Genomic DNA, 21,820 nt, shown 5'->3' on the forward strand with positions numbered 1-21,820 from the left:
GCACTGGCTCTAGGAGGGTCAATTCACCAAGCGCTGGCTCTAGAAGGGTCAGAAGTGAAATGTGCAAGCGCTGGCTCTAGGAGGGTCAGTGCGCATGCGCTGGCTCTAGGAGGGTCAGTAGTGAAATGCGCAAGCGCTGGCTCTGGAGGGTCAGTAGTGAAATGCGCAAGCGCTGGCTCAAGGAGGGTCAGTAGTGAAATGCGCAAGCCCTTTCTCTAGGAGGGTCAGAAGTGAAATGTGCAAGCGCTGGCTCTAGGAGGGTCAGAAGTGAAATGTGCAAGCGCTGGCTCTAGGAGGGTCAGTAGTGAAGTGCGCAAGCGCTGGCTCAAGGAGGGTCAGTGCGCAAGCGCTGGCTCAAGGAGGGTCAGTAGTGAAATGCGCATGCACTGGCTCTAGGAGGGTCAGTCATTGAAATGCGCAAGCACTGGCTCTGGAGGGTCAGTCATTGAAATGCGCATGTGCTGGCTCTAGGATGGTCAGAGGTGAAATGCGCATGTGCTGGCTCTAGGAGGCTCAGAAGTGAAATGCGCAAGCGCTGGCTCTAGGAGGATCGGTAGTGAACTACGCAAACGCTGGCTCTAGGAGGGTCAGTAGTGAAGTGCGCAAGCGCTGGCTCTAGAAGGGTCAGAAGTGAAATGTGCAGGAGTTGGCTCTAGAAGGGCCAGTAGTGAAATGCGCAAGCGCTGGCTCTAAGAGGGGCAGAAGTGAATATGCAGGAGCACAGGATGTGAAGTTTCCATTGGGGACTGTATAAGAGCACAGGCAGAATAGAATCTTGCCTTGCAGTAAGCCTCACCTCCGAGAGCAGTGATATGAGGGTCCCAAAGCACGGTCGGTTTTCAGGTCGGTGGGCCCAGCACTTGAGCATGACATTGTACATAGCCCTGGGGCAGTCCTCCGTGCGCTCCAACCGATCTCCTTCGCGGTCTGTCTTCATCAGTATCTGAAGATAAACACAAGCGCCATTAGTAAGGGAAGTATCAGATGTCACGTGACACTCTGCCACAGAACAGCTACAGGCCCAGGTGCTAGCACTCTGATGAGACCTATTGGAGACTAGCAGCGCTCTGTAAGACCAATAAATAAATATAACACTCAGAAATCCTTCACAGTGGAACCGACAGTCTCAGCCAGTGCCCTACCCTGATAGTCCACCAGATGAAGATTGTGAAACCACAGTCTTTCACCTTCCAAGCACTCAGCCAGTGCATTTTATGGATGGCCACTAGGTGGCACTGTTTCACCAATGTCTGATTGCTTCACTACCTTAGATTGTTTTGTCTGCTACTATACACTGCAGTCCAGCCACATATTCGTACCATTCTGACTGGCCACTAGGGGGACACCAAAACTTCAGTTTTCTAGTTATTCCAGGTCTTAAACCATTTAATAGTCTTAACAATTAAATAGTCTAAGTAGACAAAAGATGGTGAGGCAGTTCTCCTGTGTCTCTGCCCCTCTTCCATCTCTAGCCATGAAATATCAAGCAGGTTCCATCCGACATTTAGAGGGGTAGCGCATTATGGCATTATGGTGCCTGGGGCACTTAGGGGCCCACTGAACCCCAATTATGACAGTCTTTACTCCCCACTCCTGGGAGGGGATGGGGGTTTATTTCCCTAGCTAGCACCGGAGACCTCTGCACCCTTGTTAGGCCACTGCAGACTTTCACCTCTGAAGCAGGAGTCGGTACGTCCCAGTTCTTACCTGCCTCCCGCTCAGGCCGAGCCATGGTTCCTGGCCATAGGAAAACATCTCCCAGAGCGTCACCCCAAACATCCAGACGTCCGAGGAGTGCGAGAAGGTTCCAATTTTCAAGCTCTCCGGAGCACACCTGTGAAGGATAGTGTCACACCTGTTACTAAACCACCAAACATCACCATGGTGTCACTCTGTCAGCTCAGACCCTACTTCACCCCGCACTTGAAACCCCACCACCAGTTCAAGGTATCCTCCTGCATGCTTGGTACAGGGATGCGATTAGAAAATTCATTTCTCCTTGTCAGTTCCACCCACAGACAATTTTATCCACAGGTGCTCCCACCTTGCCTGCAGCAGTCTATAACGAGGGTCACTGGAATTATGTTGGGGGGGGGGAGGCAGGAGGAAATTGAGAGACAGGGTCTACTAAATTAAGCTAAAAGTAAAGACAAATTATGCAGCATATTTTGGGACGGTAGGACCATTATTTTGTAATTATCACAGATGTTAGCACTTTCTGGCTAACGTTTGGCCTCATTAGTACGAGCCTCACACCTAACTACAGCAATAAGCGATATAAAGCAGTCAATATTTGTGAAGGGCCTTCCACTGTGCAGCAATAAGTGTGGCTGTGTTTTTAATAACTTTTGATCCGTTTTTAACCCCCAATTTTTTTTTTGCTCAAACCTGCCGATTATGTGGCAGATTATGGGTTATATTGGAAATACTGCAAACACATGATTATGCAGAATACACCAGTCACAAAAATCACGTAGTCCCGGGGCCACTGCCTATATCTCCGCAAAATAGGCTCATCCTTTTTCCCGAGCCTTTACCCTATGCAGGCCAACACACAAGCAGTTTACGGAGGGGACTTCGGGCTCGATTTAGAGTCTGTCAGATGGGGTTACTCAGTCACAAATGGGACGGTTATCCCGTCCGCAGTATTATGGTCCCATTATATCCTGTGGTAATTGTAGTACGGCGGATGGATATCTGTCACGTTGTGATGGAGTAACCCATCCACCAAACTCTAAATCAGGCCTGTAGTTCTCAAGGTTCTCGATACACCTCTCACTGGGGAGACATCATGGTGTTTGCCCCCCGCCCCCAGGCCTCCACCTGCTCACCACGCGTATGGCATCTTGCGATGTGCTGACATGATGTAGTGGTCGGTGTTGCTGGAAAGCGCCCTCATGAGGCCGAAGTCACCAATTTTCACGTGCTCCTCAGAGGCCAGCAGGATGTTGCGGGTGGCAAGGTCCCGGTGGATGAAATTCTTGGACTCCAGGTAGGCCATGCCAGCTGCCACCTGTGTGGCATAGTGCCAGAGGAGGTGCAGCGGGAAGGCACCATAGCGTGCACGCAGGCAGTCATGCAGAGCCCCCATTGGGGCCAGATCAGTCACCTACAAACCAAAAGATGGAAATTTAGGGTGAACAGTGATCAATTGACTAACTTTTAAAGCACCAACAGCCCTGTAGCACATCGAGTCCCGCCAGCTGGTCCCAGAAAGATACTCACCATTTTAAGAGGCTGAGTCAACACCACCCCGTACAGCCGGATGAGGTTCGGATGGTCCAGGGCATACATGGAGTTCACCTCCTGCAGGAAGTCATTGAGGGCTTCTGTGTCTGACGTCATGTCCGTGCGAAGAGTCTTTACAGCCACACTGATCTGGAGGGGAGAGGAGAGGTTGCGTCAGAAGAGACAAACGTGAGAGGGGGAAACACAAGCCTTTCAACCATTTGTGAATCTCTGAGTGTCAAGATTATGCACACCAAGTTGATATCCTAGGGGTTTATCTATCGAGAAACCAGCTTAAAACATGTAAACATTGAATATTTTCTAAAGTTACTAAACTTTACATTGTAAAATAACATGTACTTTGGAATGGGAACGAGAGGAAAATAAAAGAAATAAAGGCAAAATTCCTTAAATAATTTGAAATGCCAAAAACATCGGCAAGGAAGGGTTTCAATTCTCTAATTTTAAAATGAACATTGAGGCTGCTATTTTGAAAGCAGGCCACTAGAGGTCAGTAATAGCTTGTTCCTCAAATAAACAAATATAAATCTAAAACATGAGATAAGGTTAAAAAAAAAGTATTACTGAAATGTCTAAGTACACCCACATCTTTTGCCAAAAATCCTCGCCTTTGAAAGGGATTGCCTAACATATAAGCTTTGCTGCTGCTAGTTGCGCAAACTATTTCGCAAACACAAAAAAAAAAAATATATATATTGACAGAGCCAGAGCCCCATGTGCTATGACACTTCCGCAGTTTAATGACATAAGCAAATGCATGCATCACTGCGCATGTGCACATATGCCTCATGGTCCTCTGGCAGACTCCTTTTTGACCATTTACCTCTACAACATGGCGTAGGCTCATCTTGGAACAGTGAATTAAAAAATAAAAAGTGGCGGACTGCAAACTGAAGCTGCCAGGACCTCATCGAAAAGAAGAAAAAAAACTTAGATGAAGGATAGGAGCGGGTGGTTGGGTATGTGGGAGGGGTCATAGTGGGCGAAAAAAATAAACAGATTCGAGCATTGGTTTTGTACACAATAGTTCTTTCGACAACAGAAGACGAGACCTAGAAAATAATACTGAGGTTTTCACACACATTTTTGTTTACCTAGCAGCTTCTGGCTCTTATTGAATCACAAAATATTATCAAATAGCTGGCGTTTTTCTCTAAGGACAGTGGGTGCCCGAAGCTGGCATGAGCAGGGTTGGATGGGTGGGTGAGTAGCAGATGGTTGGTATTGTTCTATGGCAGGAGAGCAGCTTTGCACAATGATTAGAAGCGAAGTTGATGCATTGTGAAACAAACAGTTTCTGGCCACTCACCACTTTTCCGCTGGGCACCCGCCAGTCTCCGCGTCGCACAACCCCAAAGCAGCCGTCCCCCAGCTTCTCGTTCAGCACCAGGTCCCGCTCGTTGATCAGGCACTTGAGGGGGTACTCCGTTTCGGTCCGCGCGACCGACGTCGACAGGGGTTCATCAGGGTACAGGGTGCAGTCGGTCTGCTCAGGGCCACGCCCCACAAACATCTGGTTAACAAAAAAAGTTACATACAAAAATAAGTTTAAACAGATTTATGACCTCCCCCTACTCTCTCCTTGTGTCCAGGCGTCACCGTGCATTTTAGTGTCTAAAATTTATATTACAACTTTCACCATGGACAGGAAATGTTAAGGCACAGGGTCACACAGGGAGAACTGTGGACTTGATTCCAGAAGTCGACGTGCCACAAAGACTTGCTGAACTAGTATGTGACACGCAATGTCCTAGCACCTCCCATGAAAACACCCAGACTTGATTTTGCACGGAGTGGACTCTATGACGAGGTCCTTTATATATTAATGCATTTTAAGTTTCAGGTGCCCAAGCGTCAAAAGGTCTCCCAGCCAGGTTTTCTCTTACTCGAAGTCACTACTATAAAATTAGCCTACTAAAAAATTAGAACCATAAATCCCAGAATGCAACGCCAGACTTGAAATGGATAAGCTACTTACGCATGGGCCTGGGAAACAGAAGGGCTATTTGGATGGGCAGGCGGGTAACGGGATTTGTGCAAACACCAAGACCCTCAGCTTTGCCAATGAATGCCCAATCCAGTTGCCATGACTTTTGTGTCGTATTGTTATTTCACATGTCATGTGTCAAATAGGAGACCATGTAGGTGCATAGCGAACCCAGAACCCATGAGACGCCAGAATGGATCGGATCCATATGTGAATTCTGGGAGTTGCAGTCCTGCCTCTCTCTCGCGTTACATAAATGTATTCGTGGCCTTAGAGATGACACTCACCTTGTACATCCATGACTTGGGTTTGACTGGTGGTCTTCTGCGTTTTATAGCTTCAAACAATCTTCTTTGGGCTGTGGAGAAAAATGCAGACAATCACGAGTCGGTTTTTTGTTTCTTTTATGCAGAAGGTGCGCAGGATCAAACATTTGCGCAGGAGCCTCATTCCCCGGGTCAGCAACTAGAGTGAGTGCAGATGGCGCGCACTAGCAGAGGCGTGTGTAACAGGGGTGCATCTTGTAGGGCAGTACTGGGGGGCACTGGTGGAGCTGCCAGTTGGGCCCAGTGCTGGAGGAGCGTGCAGTGTGGCAGCTGTGCACTGAGGCACGACGGTGGAGCTGCACACCTGCGCTGGGAGCCTGCCATGCTCCGCTCTGGCACGGTGCCACCTTGGAGTAAATCCCATCATCTGCCCTCGCTTCACATACCACATTATAGGCCGGTGACGCGGGGCCAGTATCGGCGTCCTCCGGGCCACTCACCCGGGTGGAGCGAGGCGCCATGCGCTAGAACCAGGGGTGCTACTGGGGGGCAGGGGTTACTAAATGTAGAGTACAGAGGATCCTGCGTGTTAGAGGGACACCTCCTGTCCTTTTGGGTCACAGCTAAAAAGAGGCAGGGAGACGCCTGGCTATTCTGGACGACCGCATGGATGGGGAGCTGGGAAGGCGGAAGGGGGCATTGAGAGCAACAATACATTTAATTGGTAGTTTGGAAGGTGGAGGTTAATACATGTTTACCTACCTATGAGGAAGTGACGACCGAATTATGGCTCTGGAGAGGGGACGAGCCCAGGTGAGGGCGAGTGGAATGTGCCACTCGAGTGACCTGCGTGGGGGGGAAAGGGTGACCCAGTGCCCAGGAGCAAGTGACCGCAAGGTTTGTGGCAAGCGGTAGAGAGCGGAGCAAAAAGGTAGATGAGGAAGCGGACCACCAACAGTGCTGTATTAGCAAAAAATTTAAAAACAACACCTGTAAATGCCAGGGACCACACACTAATTCACAGGAGCCTCCTGCAGCTTGCATGACCTGATGGCGCAGCATAATGCCAGTCCCCGCCGTTACACGCTAAACCACCACAGGTGACAAACAGGACTATTCCATCTCACCCAAAGCAGTAAGAATAGCATGGGCCAGGTAATATTTTAATTAAATTATAACTACTCTACTAATGGAATTTGCTTAAACATTGACAGACAGCGCCACCTTGTGGTGCACTGTCAGAAATAAGTGCCTATGCTGAGCATCAGCAATCCCTGGCACAAATTAAGCACTGGACCAGGGGCAACTCCCTTGTTCTGCTACTAGTTTTTTCCTGTTGACTATTTATTTGAGTAGTTCTCTATAGCATGAGCTTGACCCAAGGGCATTGGAGTGCCGTGCAAAACAACCTTGTAGAAACATCTGTTGGCTACACTGCACTAAACGATAAAATGCATATATACTAGTAATAACCAGGGTCTGAAGGAAGTAAGCCCGGTTACTAACCGGAGAACCAAGACTAGAGTGAGATACCCCAGGGCCAGGCCCAACCACAGCAGCCCAGTGGACCAGAAGTTTGGCAAGTAAGAAACTGAGAGAAACCCAAGCCCCCGCCGGTCCAGCAGGCAACTGCCTTACCTGGCTTGCCCATGCCAATATGGTCCAGGTCCAGGGGCCGCACGAAGTCGAAGTGAGACAGGCGTGTGACGTTAAGGTCGTCGCGGATCTTGGCGTAGAACTGGTCGAGCTGTAGCTCCCGCAGGAGCTGGTGCAGCCACTCGGTGCTGTCCTCGGGCATCATTCCGGTGCCTGCGCAGACCAAGAGAGGGAGAAAAGGCGATGAGATACTGAGAGCAGCCCATGGAGGGAGGGTGTCCACGCCCCCAACTACTGAACCCAGACCCATGGGGAAGTTACAGTCAATGCTGTGAGTATCTTACAACAGGAAAACGTGTACATACACTTTCTACACTAGACAAGGAAGCACATACAAATAAATGGAAGGTCGCAGATATACAAAAATCCACCACATAAGGCTTAAGAGTGACTTCTGTATTTCACTTCCCAAAAGACCTAAGTGGCAGATAATACAACTCAGCCTAATCTCAAACTCCACCCAAATCTTAAGAGCAAACATACAAGGACTGTATTGCAAGCAGGTATACTTTATATGGGCTGGTATGGGTAAATTGTCGACGTTTCGGTCTCTCAGTAAACAGCCATAAGGCCATCTTCAGGACAATATTTGTTCAGATGGACCATCTAGAGCATGGAGACTTCAATGAAGAAAACACTATTCACCAGATGGTCCCTGTAAGCAAATATAGTTCTGATGACGGCTTCATGGGTGTTAACGGTCTAGAGGCTCTGGGAACTGCAGACCTGGCGTCTGCCCATCACCTACACATTGAACCACAGCGCTCACTTGGAATAGACAGTACTGCACACATCAATCTGGAGAATGTGGGGGGTTGGGGTGGTGGGCTAGACCCTCTCTACCATCGGGTCAAGGGCGTGTGAGCTGTTAAACACTCAAGTTCTGTTCACTTCTGCAAGAACATTTTAACCCCCCCCCCCCCCCCACCGCCCAAGCCCCCCAGCCCTCGTGGACAGAGCACTGCAGCTTTACCTGTGTCACAAACCTCACACATACTTTCAAGCCGTATCAAATGATGCAGCCTTGTGTCCTGTACCCCACTGTACCCTACGCAGCAATGTGTCCTGTACCCCACTGTACCCTATGCAGCAAAGTGTCCTATGACTCACTGTACCCTATGCCGCAACGTGTCCTGTACCCCACTGTACCCTATGCAGCAAAGTGTTCAGTACCCCACTGTACCCTACGCAGCAAAGTGTCCTATGACTCACTGTACCCTATGCCGCAACGTGTCCTGTACCCCCTGTGTCCTGTACCCCACTGTACCCTATGCAGCAACGTGTCCTGTACCCCCTGTACCCTATGCACCCCTCTGTCCTGTACCCCACTGTACCCTATGCAGCAAAGTGCCCTATGACTCACTGTACCCTATGCCGCAACGTGTCCTGTACCCCACTGTACCCTATGCACCCCTGTGTCCTGTACCCCACTGTACCCTATGCACCCCTGTGTCCTGTACCCCACTGTACCCTATGCACCCCTGTGTCCTGTACCCCACTGTACCCTATGCACCCCTGCACCCCACTGTACCCTATGCAGCAAAGTGTGCTATAACTAACTGCACCTCACCGTTTCAAAGGTATCACGTTGTACATCCGATCTCGCAGCTCACGGTACCCAGGGCTGGCTTTGGCACTGCCCAATGCGACAACCATTCTTGCCCCCCCCCGACACACACCTCCACCCCCACGAGCTCCTCCTCGGATGAGCTCACTATCTTCCGGCATAAGTGCCCCATCTCTCCATAGCCTCCCTCGACGTACATTTCATTTGTTTGAAAGCGCTGGTAAAGGCGGCTTTACTAAGGATCACAAGGCATATGTACCCAAACAAAACCAACACTGGCAATAGACTATGAAAGTCTGGGGGGAAAAAATAACATCCTAACCTAATTTTTGCAGTTTACATGCAGCTCTTTGATGACAGTTCGTAACAGTCACTGTTTTATATTAGGGCTCTATCGTACAAACTCTGATAATAAAAGAATATATGTGACAAAAGCAATAACCCACTGAGATGTTCGCATAAAATACAGATTTGTGATCTGCCGTTGGGTTCTGTGCAGCAGGAATACCAACCCTCTGCGCTACTTTATGGCGAGTCAAAACTGTCACTAGACAACTCCAACCCTCTCTCCAATAGGGACAATAATCTCCAGAGTTATCTTGACATTTTTATTGCTGCCTGAAAAGGAAGTCTACAGCAAGTGTTTCCAAATCGTAAGTTAGCGCTGAACACAGCGCCCCCTCCTGCGGTCAGTGCGCCCCTCCCCAGGTCAGCGCCCTGTGCGGCTGCACAGGTCGCACTGCCCTAAAGCCGCCCGGCCTGTGGCTGCCAGCCTCCTACCTGTGCCCACCCTCCTATGCTCGGAACCAGGGCCACCTTCTGAGTTTTCCAGGCCCGCCTGCGGCCCCGGGGAGCTGCAGACCGGCGTCGCCAGTACTGATACAGAGCCAAGAGCTCGCATGTCGGGTACGAGGCGCTGGCACCAGGGCGCCCCGGCTCAGTATATGTCCTCAGTGAAGCGACGAGCACTATTCTGCTTCCAAGTCCCCAGACACCTCCGCCCGGTGCCATGCCCCAACCTGCCCTACACTTGGCAGCGAAGGCCCCAATGAGTCGCCTTGGCAGGGTGGCACGGGGAAAGTCCCGGAGCCGGTCCCTGCACATGCCAGGGAGCTTACAGTGCCATCTGAGGGCAAGCATGATGCCCTAATTCTAAAATGGATAGTGCTGTGTGGTAAGACACAAAACATTCCACTGCTGAGCGCTGGAGGTGTACAGGGGCATGCGCAGAACTCGCCCTCGGCCCTACAGCCACTTACAAATTAATACAGTGATACTCAAAGTGCGACCCGCGGGCCGCATGCGGCCCTCCTGACAGCTACATGTGGCCACCGGTCAGCAGGAGTTCGCGCCTGCTATTAACTCCACCACTAACAATTGTAAGATGTGAAATAAACGGGCAAGCATTTATCTAATGGTTAATTGGTGTTAGAGAGTGTATGTAACAAGGGAGTCCGCCACCACTTGAGTGTGAATCACCTTGATTTTTAAGCACCGGCAGAAAAAGTGTAAAAATGTGAGTCTCTTCAAAATTAAATGTGTGTAATTGCTATGCAGAACCTTTTCCCGTAGTACAACTAATTACACTAGTGCACTGAGAAGGATTAGTTCAAAAGGGATAGTTTCCAGACATGAATTTAGAAACAGTATTTCTTCCCCCTACCCGGACGACAACAACAATAGTAAATTAAAGAGGCAACTCAGTTGTTATGGACTTCCTGGGTTCCTATTATACATAAACAACATTACAGTTTAATAAATCAGACACACGGGCAGTGTTTGTGCAGCGCAGACCATGATTTCATGTATTTCCAGGTGCTCTTATATGTGATAATGAAGAAAGAGGAGGGAACGTGGCATAAATAAATTGCTTAGGATCACACGGTTTGGTAAAGAGGGGCAGCTGGGATTCATACCATTATTTCTGGTTTCACATTGTACAGTTCAGCCACTGGATAGTTAAGCTTAGCTTCCCCTACACCCGCATTACCGCTAATGCCCCCCAACTCCCCTCGCCCGACTGCCACCCCGCTGGCAATAATGCAGCACATGGGTGGCCCACAGACGAAATATTTTGCCCTCTGGGAAAATGTTTGTGAGTACCCATGACCTAGAATAATGATTGTAAACGTCATTAGCCATCATAAAATATTAAAACTCTGCAATGCAGCTCTCTGGGGTACTCATTTGATCTGAGCCGGGCCTGACTGTGGTTTGCAGTTTACTGACATAGGTTCATCACCACATAAACTGGGGGGGCACGTCTTAACTTCACAAAACCAGCCCCCAGGGAAGGGGGCACCCTTGTTCCACCTGGTTTCAAAGTGTTTTTTAAGATATGTAACGTTTTTTTTTGTTTTTTAAAGTGTCACGCGACATGGGGAGGGGGAGGGCCGTGTTTTGTTGCTTGGCATTACTAGATAGCTATCTATAGCGGTGGCATAAACAGACCTCTCCTCCCCCAGCCTAGCCCCCGCCCTCCACTCGCCATCCCCAGACACCCCCAGCAAGAAGATGAGAGAAGCGTTGGAGTAAAGATGTTCTAAGCTGGGGGAACCGGTTTTGACAGACCCTGGGCAGCGTGTAAGACAAGAAAGGGAAGGGGGGGCGGGGCGGGGGGGGAATAGAGCCGTCGATAGAGGAGGGCGCTCAAACGGAAAGAAAGAGGCTAACAAAAGGCACCTGTTCAGAGACACTTCAAGAATGCAAGTAAAGGTCAGGGACGGTGGGGAAGCAGGGGTGGGGGGGGGGGGGGGGCTGGGGGCGAAGAAACCTGCTGAGAAAAAAACAGGTGAAGAGAGAGAGTATAGTGATAAGTGCAAAAAAAAAAGGGGGGGGGGGGGGAGTAAAAATGATAAAAGTTCAAAGAAATGGATTAAAAAAAAAAAAAAAACAGTAAGAGAATAGAGTAAACAAAAAAAAAAAAAAAAAAAACAGGGTGCGAGGAATGAGGAAAAAAACGTGCGAGAAAGGAGTAAAAACGTCAGATAAAGGAAGCCCATAGTGAGGCGGTGACTGCGGGAAGATGGAGAGCAGGGGAAGAAGGTTTATGTAGAGAATGGAGAGAGAAAGGATGATTAAAGAGAGTAAAGACTTAGTTGAGAGAAGGGACACTGGAATTATGTGGCTGCGGATATTTCACATAATTGTACATTTTTCGCATCTGCCCCCTAATCCACCACATGCCGCATAATTTGCAGATTTTTTACGAAAAAAAAAGTTTCTAGCTCAAACTGTTCAAAAGTTATTAAAATGGCAGCTACACGTTACCACACAGTGGAAGTCCCTTTACAAAGGCTGACTGGTCACCTTTCTGCTGTTTATTGCTATATTTATGTGTTAAACGAACACTAATGAGGCACGACAATGTTAACAAGTTTCTAAATGACAAAATAACTTAGTAGTACTATCACAAAATGTGCAGCATAATGCAGTATAATTTGACTTTTCTTGCCGCATAATTTACTAAACCTTGCCGCATAATGTGTCCCTCTCTTGCGTATAATTCCGGTGGCCCAGGTTGAGAGGAAGCAAGAGCGTGAAAGGCGAGGAGTAGGTGGATTGAGCCCCAAGAATTGAGGTGGGACGAATGAGAACTCAGGGGGGGAGTGACCTGGGCAGGGGGAGTGAAAAAAGCGAGGGGATGAGGTGATGGAGAAAGGTGCCAGGTTAAAGAGAAACAAAGTGATAAAGAGTTATGAGGAAGGGGAAGAGAAAATGATGAGGAATCAGGGTGTAACATCCGGAGTAAAGAAAAGCGTGGTGAGGGCAGAGGAGTGAGGTGGGGCGGTGTATAAGGGCAGTGCTTAATTTGTGATACACAAGTGCCAGGGCTATCGTGAGGCAGCCGCTGAAGCTTGCACCCCCCTCTGCTTCTGCAACACTGCAATTGATAGTAACAACACAATTACTAACCATCACATCCTACAAGAGTGACAGTTTGGATTATTCCAGCCCACCCTCCAAAGCTATAAGAATGGCTTGGGCAGCAGGTAATAGTTATTTTCAATCCATATTGAACTAATAACTAACTATTTTTGCCGTCATCTCCAAATTAGCTAGACAGCACCACCTTGTGGCAGACTGTCGCAAGCGCCGGTCTTGACAGTTAAGTGCCGGTGCTCAGCAACAGATACCACCTGCTCAAGTTAAGCACTGGATAAGAGGGGGGTGGAGAGGGGTAGTGGGTTAAATACAAGATATGAAAGTGAGACAAGATATGAAAGTGAGACAGTGGGATGGGAAAAGAATGGGAAAGGAAGTGGGAGATTTAAGGTGAAGAAAAGTGAGTGAACTGAAGAAGAGAATGAGGTTCAAAGGGACACACCGGGCCCTTTCCACAGGTGTTTGGCTTGGAGGTGTGGCCGCCCTCACGCAAGCAATTAGAGGATGAGCTTTTTTTTTTTTTTTTAAACGGGGTGGGGGGTAATTGCTGGGGGGCCGTGGTCACCTCCAGACTAGTTCCAGCCCTATTTGTCTTCTGTCCAGGGGAAACGCACACCTTCTGCCATGAAAACCTAATTCAATATTTTGAGGCTTTATAAATGGCACAGTTTATTTTTCAAATTGTTTTAATTCTGAAAACAGTTAACACAATTTAAAAAATAATTATGAAGTTTCAAATAAATCTTTTCACAAGGCCTAATTTAGTTTTAACGGGACTCAAAACTGAAATAAATGCTTAGTTGTTTATTATCTGTTGTAGCCAAGGGAGCAGATTTTTGAGCCTCTAATGGAAAGCAATTTTTTTTTCCAGTCATGCTAAGTACACCTTCTGCCTCAAGCCCCATCCGATTGACTGTGTGTCACAGTCGGCACCTCCCCCAGCACCACAAAAGCCTTTGTATGCCACAGGATGTGCATTTAGACAACATGTGGAGTACAGGAAATAAACTAAACAACCATTGAAGTCTGCTTTTAGTCACACCGAGGCAGAAACATGAAAACATACCTGTCACCATGCTTTTACAGGTAAGCTGGGGCTGCTGGCGGCTCACGATGAGAAGATGCTTTCACTTTTCTGGCCTTTCTGAGAAACTGTCCCTCACACGACTTTACAGGACTCTAACACACCTTAAAAAGAGTGTCACACACACTTCAACCGAAGGCACTTACCCATCTCCCTGGAACTGTACCTGAAAGGATTTTACAGGGTTGGTTGATACACTGTGTAAGTCTTAAAACTCTCTCTGAGGCCGTCTCGGTGTTTTCAAAGCGGAAAAGACTCCTCACACCATGTACAGTGACAGTCTGTGCTGTGCCTGGTGCACAGTGTGTCTGCAGTGACAGACCGTGCTGGGACTGGTGCACAGTGTGTCTGCAGTGACAGACCGTGCTGGGACTGGTGCACAGTGTGTCTGCAGTGACAGACCATGCTGTGGCTGGTGCAACACGTGTCTCCAGTGACAGACCATGCTGTGGCTGGTGCACCGCGTGTCTGCAGTGACAGACCGTGCTGTGGCTGGTGCACCGCGTGTCTGCAGTGACACACCATGCTATGGCTGGTGCACCGCGTGTCTGCAGTGACACACCTTGCTATGGCTGGTGCACCGCGTGTCTGCAGTGACACACCGTGCTGTGGCTGGTGCACCGCGTGTCTGCAGTGACACACCGTGCTGTGGCTGGTGCACCGCGTGTCTGCAGTGACAGACCGTGCTGTGGCTGGTGCACCGCGTGTCTGCAGTGACAGACCGTGCTGTGGCTGGTGCACCGCGTGTCTGCAGTGACAGACCGTGCTGGGCCTGGTGCACCGCGTGTCTGCAGTGACAGACCGTGCTGGGCCTGGTGCACCGCGTGTCTGCAGTGACAGACCGTGCTGGGCCTGGTGCACCGCGTGTCTGCAGTGACAGACCGTGCTGGGCCTGGTGCACCGCGTGTCTGCAGTGACAGACCGTGCTGGGCCTGGTGCACAGTGTGCCTGCAGTGACAGACCTTGCTGTGCGTCTGCAGTGACAGTCTGTACTGTGCCTGGTGCACCGTGTGTCTGCAGTGACAGACTGTGCTGGGGCTGGTGCACAGTGTGTCTGCAGTGACAGACCGTGCAGTGCATCTGCAGTGACAGACCGTGCAGTGCGTCTGCAGTGACAGTCTGTACTGTGCCTGGTGCACCGTGTGTCTGCAGTGACAGACTGTGCTGGGGCTGGTGCACAGTGTGTCTGCAGTGACAGACCGTGCTGTGCGTCTCCAGTGACAGTCTGATTGTGCCTGGTGCACCGTATGTCTGCAGAGACAGACAGTGCTGTGTGTTTGCAGTGACAGACCGTGCTGGGCCCGGTGCACAGTGTGTCTGCAGTGACAGACCGTGCTGTGCGTCTCCAGTGACAGTCTGTACTGTGCCTGGTGCACTGTGTGTCTGCAGTGACAGACAGTGCTGTGTGTTTGCAGTGACAGACCGTGCTGGGCCTGGTGCACAGTGTGTCTGCAGTGACAGACCGTGCTGGGCATCTCCAGTGACAGTCTGTACTGTGCCTGGTGCACCGTGTGTCTGCAGTGACAGACCGTGCTGTGTGTTTGCAGTGACAGACCGTGCAGTGTGTTTGCAGTGACAGACCGTGCAGTGTGTTTGCAGTGACAGACCGTGCAGTGTGTTTGCAGTGACAGACCGTGCAGTGTGTTTGCAGTGACAGACCGTGCTGTGTGTTTGCAGTGACAGACCATGCAGTGTGTCTGCACTGACAGACCGTGCAGTGTGTCTGCACTGACAGACCGTGCAGTGTGTCTGCACTGACAGACCGTGCAGTGTGTCTGCACTGACAGACCGTGCAGTGTGTCTGCACTGACAGACCGTGCAGTGTGTCTGCACTGACAGACCGTGCAGTGTGTCTGCACTGACAGACCGTGCAGTGTGTCTGCAGCCAGCACCAGGGCACCCGCGTGGGTGACAGTGCGCTTTACACACACACACAGACTCTGCGGTATCAGTTATACCCTGTGTCCAAAGTGGCAGGCTCTGATGCCTCTGGTTTACCACATACCTGCGGTGACAGAAGTTTGCTGCATCTAGCACAGCCGGGCTTCTGGAATTATGCAGCAGGGGAGGACCAAAATATACGATACGGCTGTCTAAATTATGCGGTATAATGTGCCACATTTCCGATAGTATTATTGCATTATATTGTTATTTTCACACTTCCTATAACAGTCTGGGCCTAAGTGTCACCTCATTACTACCAGTTTATCGCCCAAATATAGCATTAACAGAAAGCGGCCAGCAACCCCCGCAGAGAGCCTGCACTGCACAGCAACACGCGCCGCTACCTTTTGGAAACTTCTAGCACATTTGAGTTAGAACATTTTAGTTAGTTAAAATCAGCAGTTTACGCAACAGAAAATGCATAATTTATCAAATTCATAGTCATGCAGAAAACACCATGGCAACAAAATTAACTGATTCCAGTGGCTCGTAGTATTGCAAGTCTTTGGAACAGACTGTCTTCACACCTTAAAAGTCCTCTAATCTATACAGCTTTCGAAGAAAAGATACAATCCTGGCTGTTTTGTCATTCACTATAATTTCGTCTTTTTAGGACTCGGGGAATGTTAGCGCCAAGACGCCCAAGGGCATTTGTGCGCTTCAGAAAACCTTAAATCATAACTAATCATGTCTATGCGCTACCTGCTGTACCCCAAGTGCCAGCTGACACAGGGAAGAGTGCCACACTCGGCTCCCGTCGCGCCCATGACTCACATCCGTCACCGGCTTCCCAGGGCCCGAGGGAGAGGTACCACCCTGTGCCAGGGGTAAGAAAGCAGAGGGGGAGAGGGGGGGAGGGGGGGGGTTGTACCAACGTATCCTGTCGCAGCTCGTGCCAGGACCTACCAACCCTTTCCTGTGCCACACTGTGCTACGGTTAAAAAAGCAGAAATAAGTACAGGTCTGCGAAAGCTTTGTGCCACCCTGTGCCACGTATGGTGACCAGATTCTGAGGAGCAAAAACCGGGACAGGTCAAACATAAAAGAAGGACTAAAGACATTACTCACTTTTATATCTGACCTGTCACGTTTTTTTTACGTAGCTTTGTGAATGTGTCCCTTTACGTGTATAATTATACACACACATATATACACAGACACGTACAAGACTGCAAATATAAAATTAGCATTGGCTTGACCTCCAACCCTGCACCCCCAACTCACCCCCACCCATCCACCTCTCTCTGCTCCCTACTCCGTCTATCTGCTCAGAACAGACAGGGTACTGTCGCCTGATAGCAACAGATAAAATACTTTATTTTATACACTGTAGGCCTCTTTAACTTGTGCTTCCCTAGGTGATCTGATTTTTGTCCCAAAAACCGGGACATTTATTTAAAATTAGAAGAAGCGTCTGGACACCGCGACAGCCCTCTAAAAACCGGAACTGTCTGGAGAAATCCGGGACGTCTGGTCACCCTATGTGCCAGGGCAGAGACGGTAGTAGTAATAAAAATATAAAAATGGGGGGGGTGCGGCCGGGGGGGCACCGCCACTTCCTGTGCCAGGAAGACACAGGAGAAGGGGGTGAAAATGCTACTTCAACCGTGCATCACCAATGGTGCGTGAGGTTTTCCTTTGGGGGGGGGGGGGGGGGGGGGGTCACAGAATTACCCATTTTTGGCGCGTCGTATACACCGTGGACCGAGTATTGGTCGCTTCGCGCGCAGATAGCAGCAGCTTTAGGAAGACGCCTGGTGGGTTGGGGGCAGGTTGGGAGGGTCGCTTTCGGCAGGTGCAGACTGCCTCTTGCCCCCAGGGCTTGGCTGACCACCCCCTGCGGTGCGGTACCCCAGGGTGATAATTAACCCGCGGGCGACGCGTGAACAGGAGCCGAGGCCAATAAATGACATTGTGAGCGAGTGTGAAAAGCCATCACCCGGCCGCAGACAAGAAGGGGCGCTCCGCCCCCCGGCCCACACGCACCCCCATCCTCTGCCCTGTAATGTACCCCTCCCACTCCACAAACTGCCCTGTGGAGGAGGCGGTGCCAGCACAACAGAGGGTCCCGAACCCCTGAGTGCCCTCCCCCCCCCCCCCCCCATCCGGGGAACCCCACTCCTGACCCAAGAGACGGCCCCAAAACACAAGGGGCCTCTACTCTTGGGGGCAACACACCGGCGAGGATTTCTAGCAGAAAATACGCTAGTACCCCGTGTATCAAAGAAACTCCCTCCCCCAACCACCACCGCCCCCTGCACACTGCAGCTCAGATTGGGACAGCCACACGGGAAAGTGTACATTACAAGCCCCAGGCACTACAAGACATGAGCACTTTACAGCTCTTCGCAAGCCCTGCACCATGAAGCACACTATAGACCCCCCGTACACACAGCACCAAACATCACTTGACAAAGCCTCCCACATACAAGGCCCATACTATGCCCTGTACCCCTGAGCACTTAAACAAAAGACTCACATACACCTGAGCACTTTACAAACTCCTCGTAAGCACTAATTCATGAAGCACATTAGAGACCCCCGTATACACTCCACAAAGCAACACTTGACAAAGCCTCACAGACACTGCACCCACATCCAATGCTCTTTATGTATCATGTATCCCAGAGCACTTAAAAAACAACCCCCCCCTCCCCCCCAATACAGTGCACCACCAAGCACTTCACAAGCTCCCATACAGGGCACCACCAAACACTTTACAAGCCCCCATACAGGGCACCACCAAACACTTTACAAGCCCCCATACAGGGCACCAAGCACTTCACAAGCCCCCATACAGCACTTTAAAACGCCCTCCATATAGAGATACCACAGAGCACGTTACAAGACTCTCCTAAATAGTGTTTTCATAAGCACTTTACAAGCCCCCCTATAAAGTACCGCCAAGCACTTTACAAGCCTCCCATATTCAATGCAACAGAGCACTTTCCATGCCCCCTCTGCATGTTCTTCCCAGGAGCACTTTAGATGCACCCTTCTGATTAACTGCACCCAGAGCACATTACAAGCCCCCATACAGCTTACCACAGAGCAATTTATATCACTGCATAACCCTGTCATATACACCCAGCTGTGTGCAACCCCTGTGCAAAAGAACACTTTAACAGCCTCTCACATACAGTGCACCTACAGCACTTTATGACTGCTATATAACCTGCACCCCAGAGCACGTTAGAAGTCTGCCATATACAATGTACTACTCATCACATACAAGCCTCCTGTACACTGTACCCGGAAGCACTTTACATACATCTTAAATACCGTATACCCCAGAACACTTTACAAAACTCATAGAGACACTATATACCAGAGAACTTTACATACACTTTAAATACACCCCTGAGCACTTTACACGATTCCCCCCTACACTGTAAAGCAGAACAAATTACTACCCTCTCGTGGACTCTGCATCATGGAGCATCTTACAAGCCATTCACACACACTGCACAAGCCACTCACACACACTGCACACCAGAGCACTTTACAAGCCACTCACACGCTGCACCGCAGAGCAACGCCGTAGCCCATAACACTTTAAAAGCCACTCACACAACACCCCAGAGCACTGCACAAGCCACGCACACACACTACACCCCAGAGCACTACACAGCACCCCAGAGCACTGCACAAGCCACTCACACACAGCACCCCAGAGCACTGCACCAGCCACTCTCAGACACACACAGCACCCCAGAGCACTGCACCAGCCACTCACACACAGCACCCCAGAGAACTGCACCAGCCACTCACAGACACACACTGCACCCCAGAGCACTGCACAAGCCACTCACACTGCACCCCAGAGCACTACACAAGCCACTCACACTGCACCCCAGAGCACCACACAAGCCACTCACACGCACACTGCACAAGCCACTCACACTGCACCCCAGAGCACTGCACAAGCCACTCACACTGCACCCCAGAGCACTGCACAAGCCACGCACACTGCACCCCAGAGCACTACACAAGCCACGCACACTGCACCCCAGAGCACTACACAAGCCACTCACACTGTACCCCAGAGCACTGCACAAGCCACTCACACTGTACCCCAGAGCACTGCACAAGCCACTCACACTGCACCCCAGAGCACTGCACAAGCCACTCACACTGCACCCCAGAGCACTGCACAAGCCACTCACACTGCACCCCAGAGCACTGCACAAGCCACTCACACTGCACCCCAGAGCACTGTACAAGCCACTCACACACTGCACCCCACAGTACTTTATAAGTTACTCACACATACTGCACCTAGGGCACTTTACAAGTCCCCCCTAATACACCGCATCCTACATGACCTTACAAGCCTCTCACGTATAGTGCTGTCGGAGCGCCTATTTTTACATATATATTTCGAACCCCATAGCGCTTTACAATACTGTTGTATACGTCGTACGCCAGTTGACGGTCCAAGCCCCTGGCATCCACCGCACCCCAGAGCGCTTTACCATACTCTTATGAACACCACAGTAGACTTCACAAGCCCCTCCCCCACACATTTCAGCCCAGGTCATTTCACTTGCACCTTAAATACACCGTACCACGGAACGCACTACATGTGTCTCACATATACAGTGTCCCAAAGCACTCAAATGTTTTAACTATACTCAAGAAAACACACTCAATACTTCACGTCACCTATAGCGCTTCAAAGAGCTCTCGGCGACACACTGCGCTCCAAGGCGCTTTAAGAGCGTTTACTATTTATTCACTGTGTCCAAAAGCACTTACCATAAGCCTCCGCCATCTTCTCCCCGGGGAGCGGGACCCACGGCACATCTCACAGGGTTTATCTCCCACTGAACGCCCCTTCCCTGGCCCCACTGGGGGCACCAGGCCCTGACTCAGATCACACTCCTGGCACCAGAAGAAGGCGCCTGGCAGGAGGTCTTTCCTCTCTAAATGTCCAGTTGACTCCAAAAGAAAGCTTCCCGGCAGGTTAACGCGCCTGCTGTAGAGGTGTTTGCGTACCCCGCAGTGCCCGCTGCCAGCCAAGGGATAAAGAACCCGAAAGGGTAACCCAAACCCCACTCACCTGGAAAGGGCCACCACGGAGCCAGGGTGCAGGAGTGTGCGCTGTCAGTCCAGGAACGTCGAGGGTACAGATCCACAGAGGGTGATGTGTCCCCAGCTTCAGGGGGGTCCCCTTTATACCCTCCTGCCCTGGGAGGCCGGAGCCTATGCGGGCACTTCCTGGGAGCTCTGCCGTTGCTGTGTATGTGTGGACACCTCCCTGTGAGTCAACAGGGCGGGGCCTAGAGGTGAGGAGGTGGGCGTGGTTGAGGCGCAGGCCCCGCCCCGTGCGCTGGCACACCTGGGGAGGTCTTGTGTGCGCCTGGCCTCTGCTGTAACAAGGTCTCTTCCCAGGACAGAGGAAGCGGATCCCTGGGTTGTGTGCCCAGTAGTAGGTCACCAAATTGTACCACGCCATGGCAGAGTGGCTCCATCAGCCCAGTTGGATTGTGGGACTCGTAGTCGTGCATCTTCGTGTTCCATAGACCCTGTTTTCTACTTTTTTTTTTTTGTCTTTTACTCTATTTATTTCAGTGCCCGCACGACACATTCACAGCATTGAATGTCCAGTGTAGAGTTCCAGCCGCCACCACTCAGTCGTCCTGCGTTCGTTGTACAGCTGCAACTGGAATGGGAAAAGCAGTGACCTAGCAAGGATGCTCTGAGCAGCTAAGAAATGTGCCCCCACCCCCTCCAGCGTCAGAGAGGTTTTAAGGCACGGACAAAGTGGGCTCTGGCCCAGGGCGCCAGCCTTTTAGGGGCCCCTGATAGAGCCAGGTCTGTTCTGCAGAGACTCTTGCCCTGATGACTTTGAATATTTCTTAAACAGATTCCTTGAAATACTGTTTCCTTTAATTTATTTCTAATATGGGTGATGTGTGAGAGTCTATTACGGACATTTTGAAGAGAAATGTTTTTCATGCACCATCCATAAAAAGCTTCTTTTAGATCAAAACAGGCCCTGACATACGAGAAAGGGAAGGGTGCCAGAGATTATTTGCAGTAATATTAGTGAGCTGCTCTGTTACAGTATTGAAAACACACAACACTGTCCCTGAATATTAAATCTGAACACATTTATTTATAATTTGGACCAGTGTGGCTGGACAAAGAGGGAATGAAAGAGCTGAAATTAGAACATA

At 50.2% G+C, this 21,820-nt stretch overlaps 1 protein-coding gene across 2 annotated transcripts in view; it reads right to left on the minus strand.

The window, feature by feature from the left end:
- The window catches only part of TNK1 (tyrosine kinase non receptor 1), a 33,117-nt gene extending 12,222 nt beyond the window's left edge, over nt 1-20,895 (minus strand). The window contains exons 1-8 of one of the 2 annotated variants that reach the window (XM_069215619.1): nt 20,701-20,895; nt 7,141-7,311; nt 5,524-5,594; nt 4,559-4,762; nt 3,226-3,378; nt 2,832-3,109; nt 1,708-1,834; nt 797-943 (exon numbers count right to left, since the gene is read on the minus strand). In XM_069215619.1, coding sequence (XP_069071720.1) covers nt 797-943; nt 1,708-1,834; nt 2,832-3,109; nt 3,226-3,378; nt 4,559-4,762; nt 5,524-5,594; nt 7,141-7,303 — 1,143 coding nt within the window. In that variant the 5' untranslated portion in view covers nt 7,304-7,311; nt 20,701-20,895. Of the gene's footprint in view, nt 1-796; nt 944-1,707; nt 1,835-2,831; nt 3,110-3,225; nt 3,379-4,558; nt 4,763-5,523; nt 5,595-7,140; nt 7,312-8,728; nt 8,762-20,700 lie in introns of those variants that run through there. The other variant, XM_069215617.1, reaches the window with a different exon arrangement.
- Nucleotides 20,896-21,820: the final 925 nt, after the last annotated feature.

The sequence above is a fragment of the Pleurodeles waltl genome, chromosome 12 (genome assembly GCF_031143425.1).
Source record: "Pleurodeles waltl isolate 20211129_DDA chromosome 12, aPleWal1.hap1.20221129, whole genome shotgun sequence".
NCBI lineage: Eukaryota > Metazoa > Chordata > Amphibia > Caudata > Salamandridae > Pleurodeles > Pleurodeles waltl.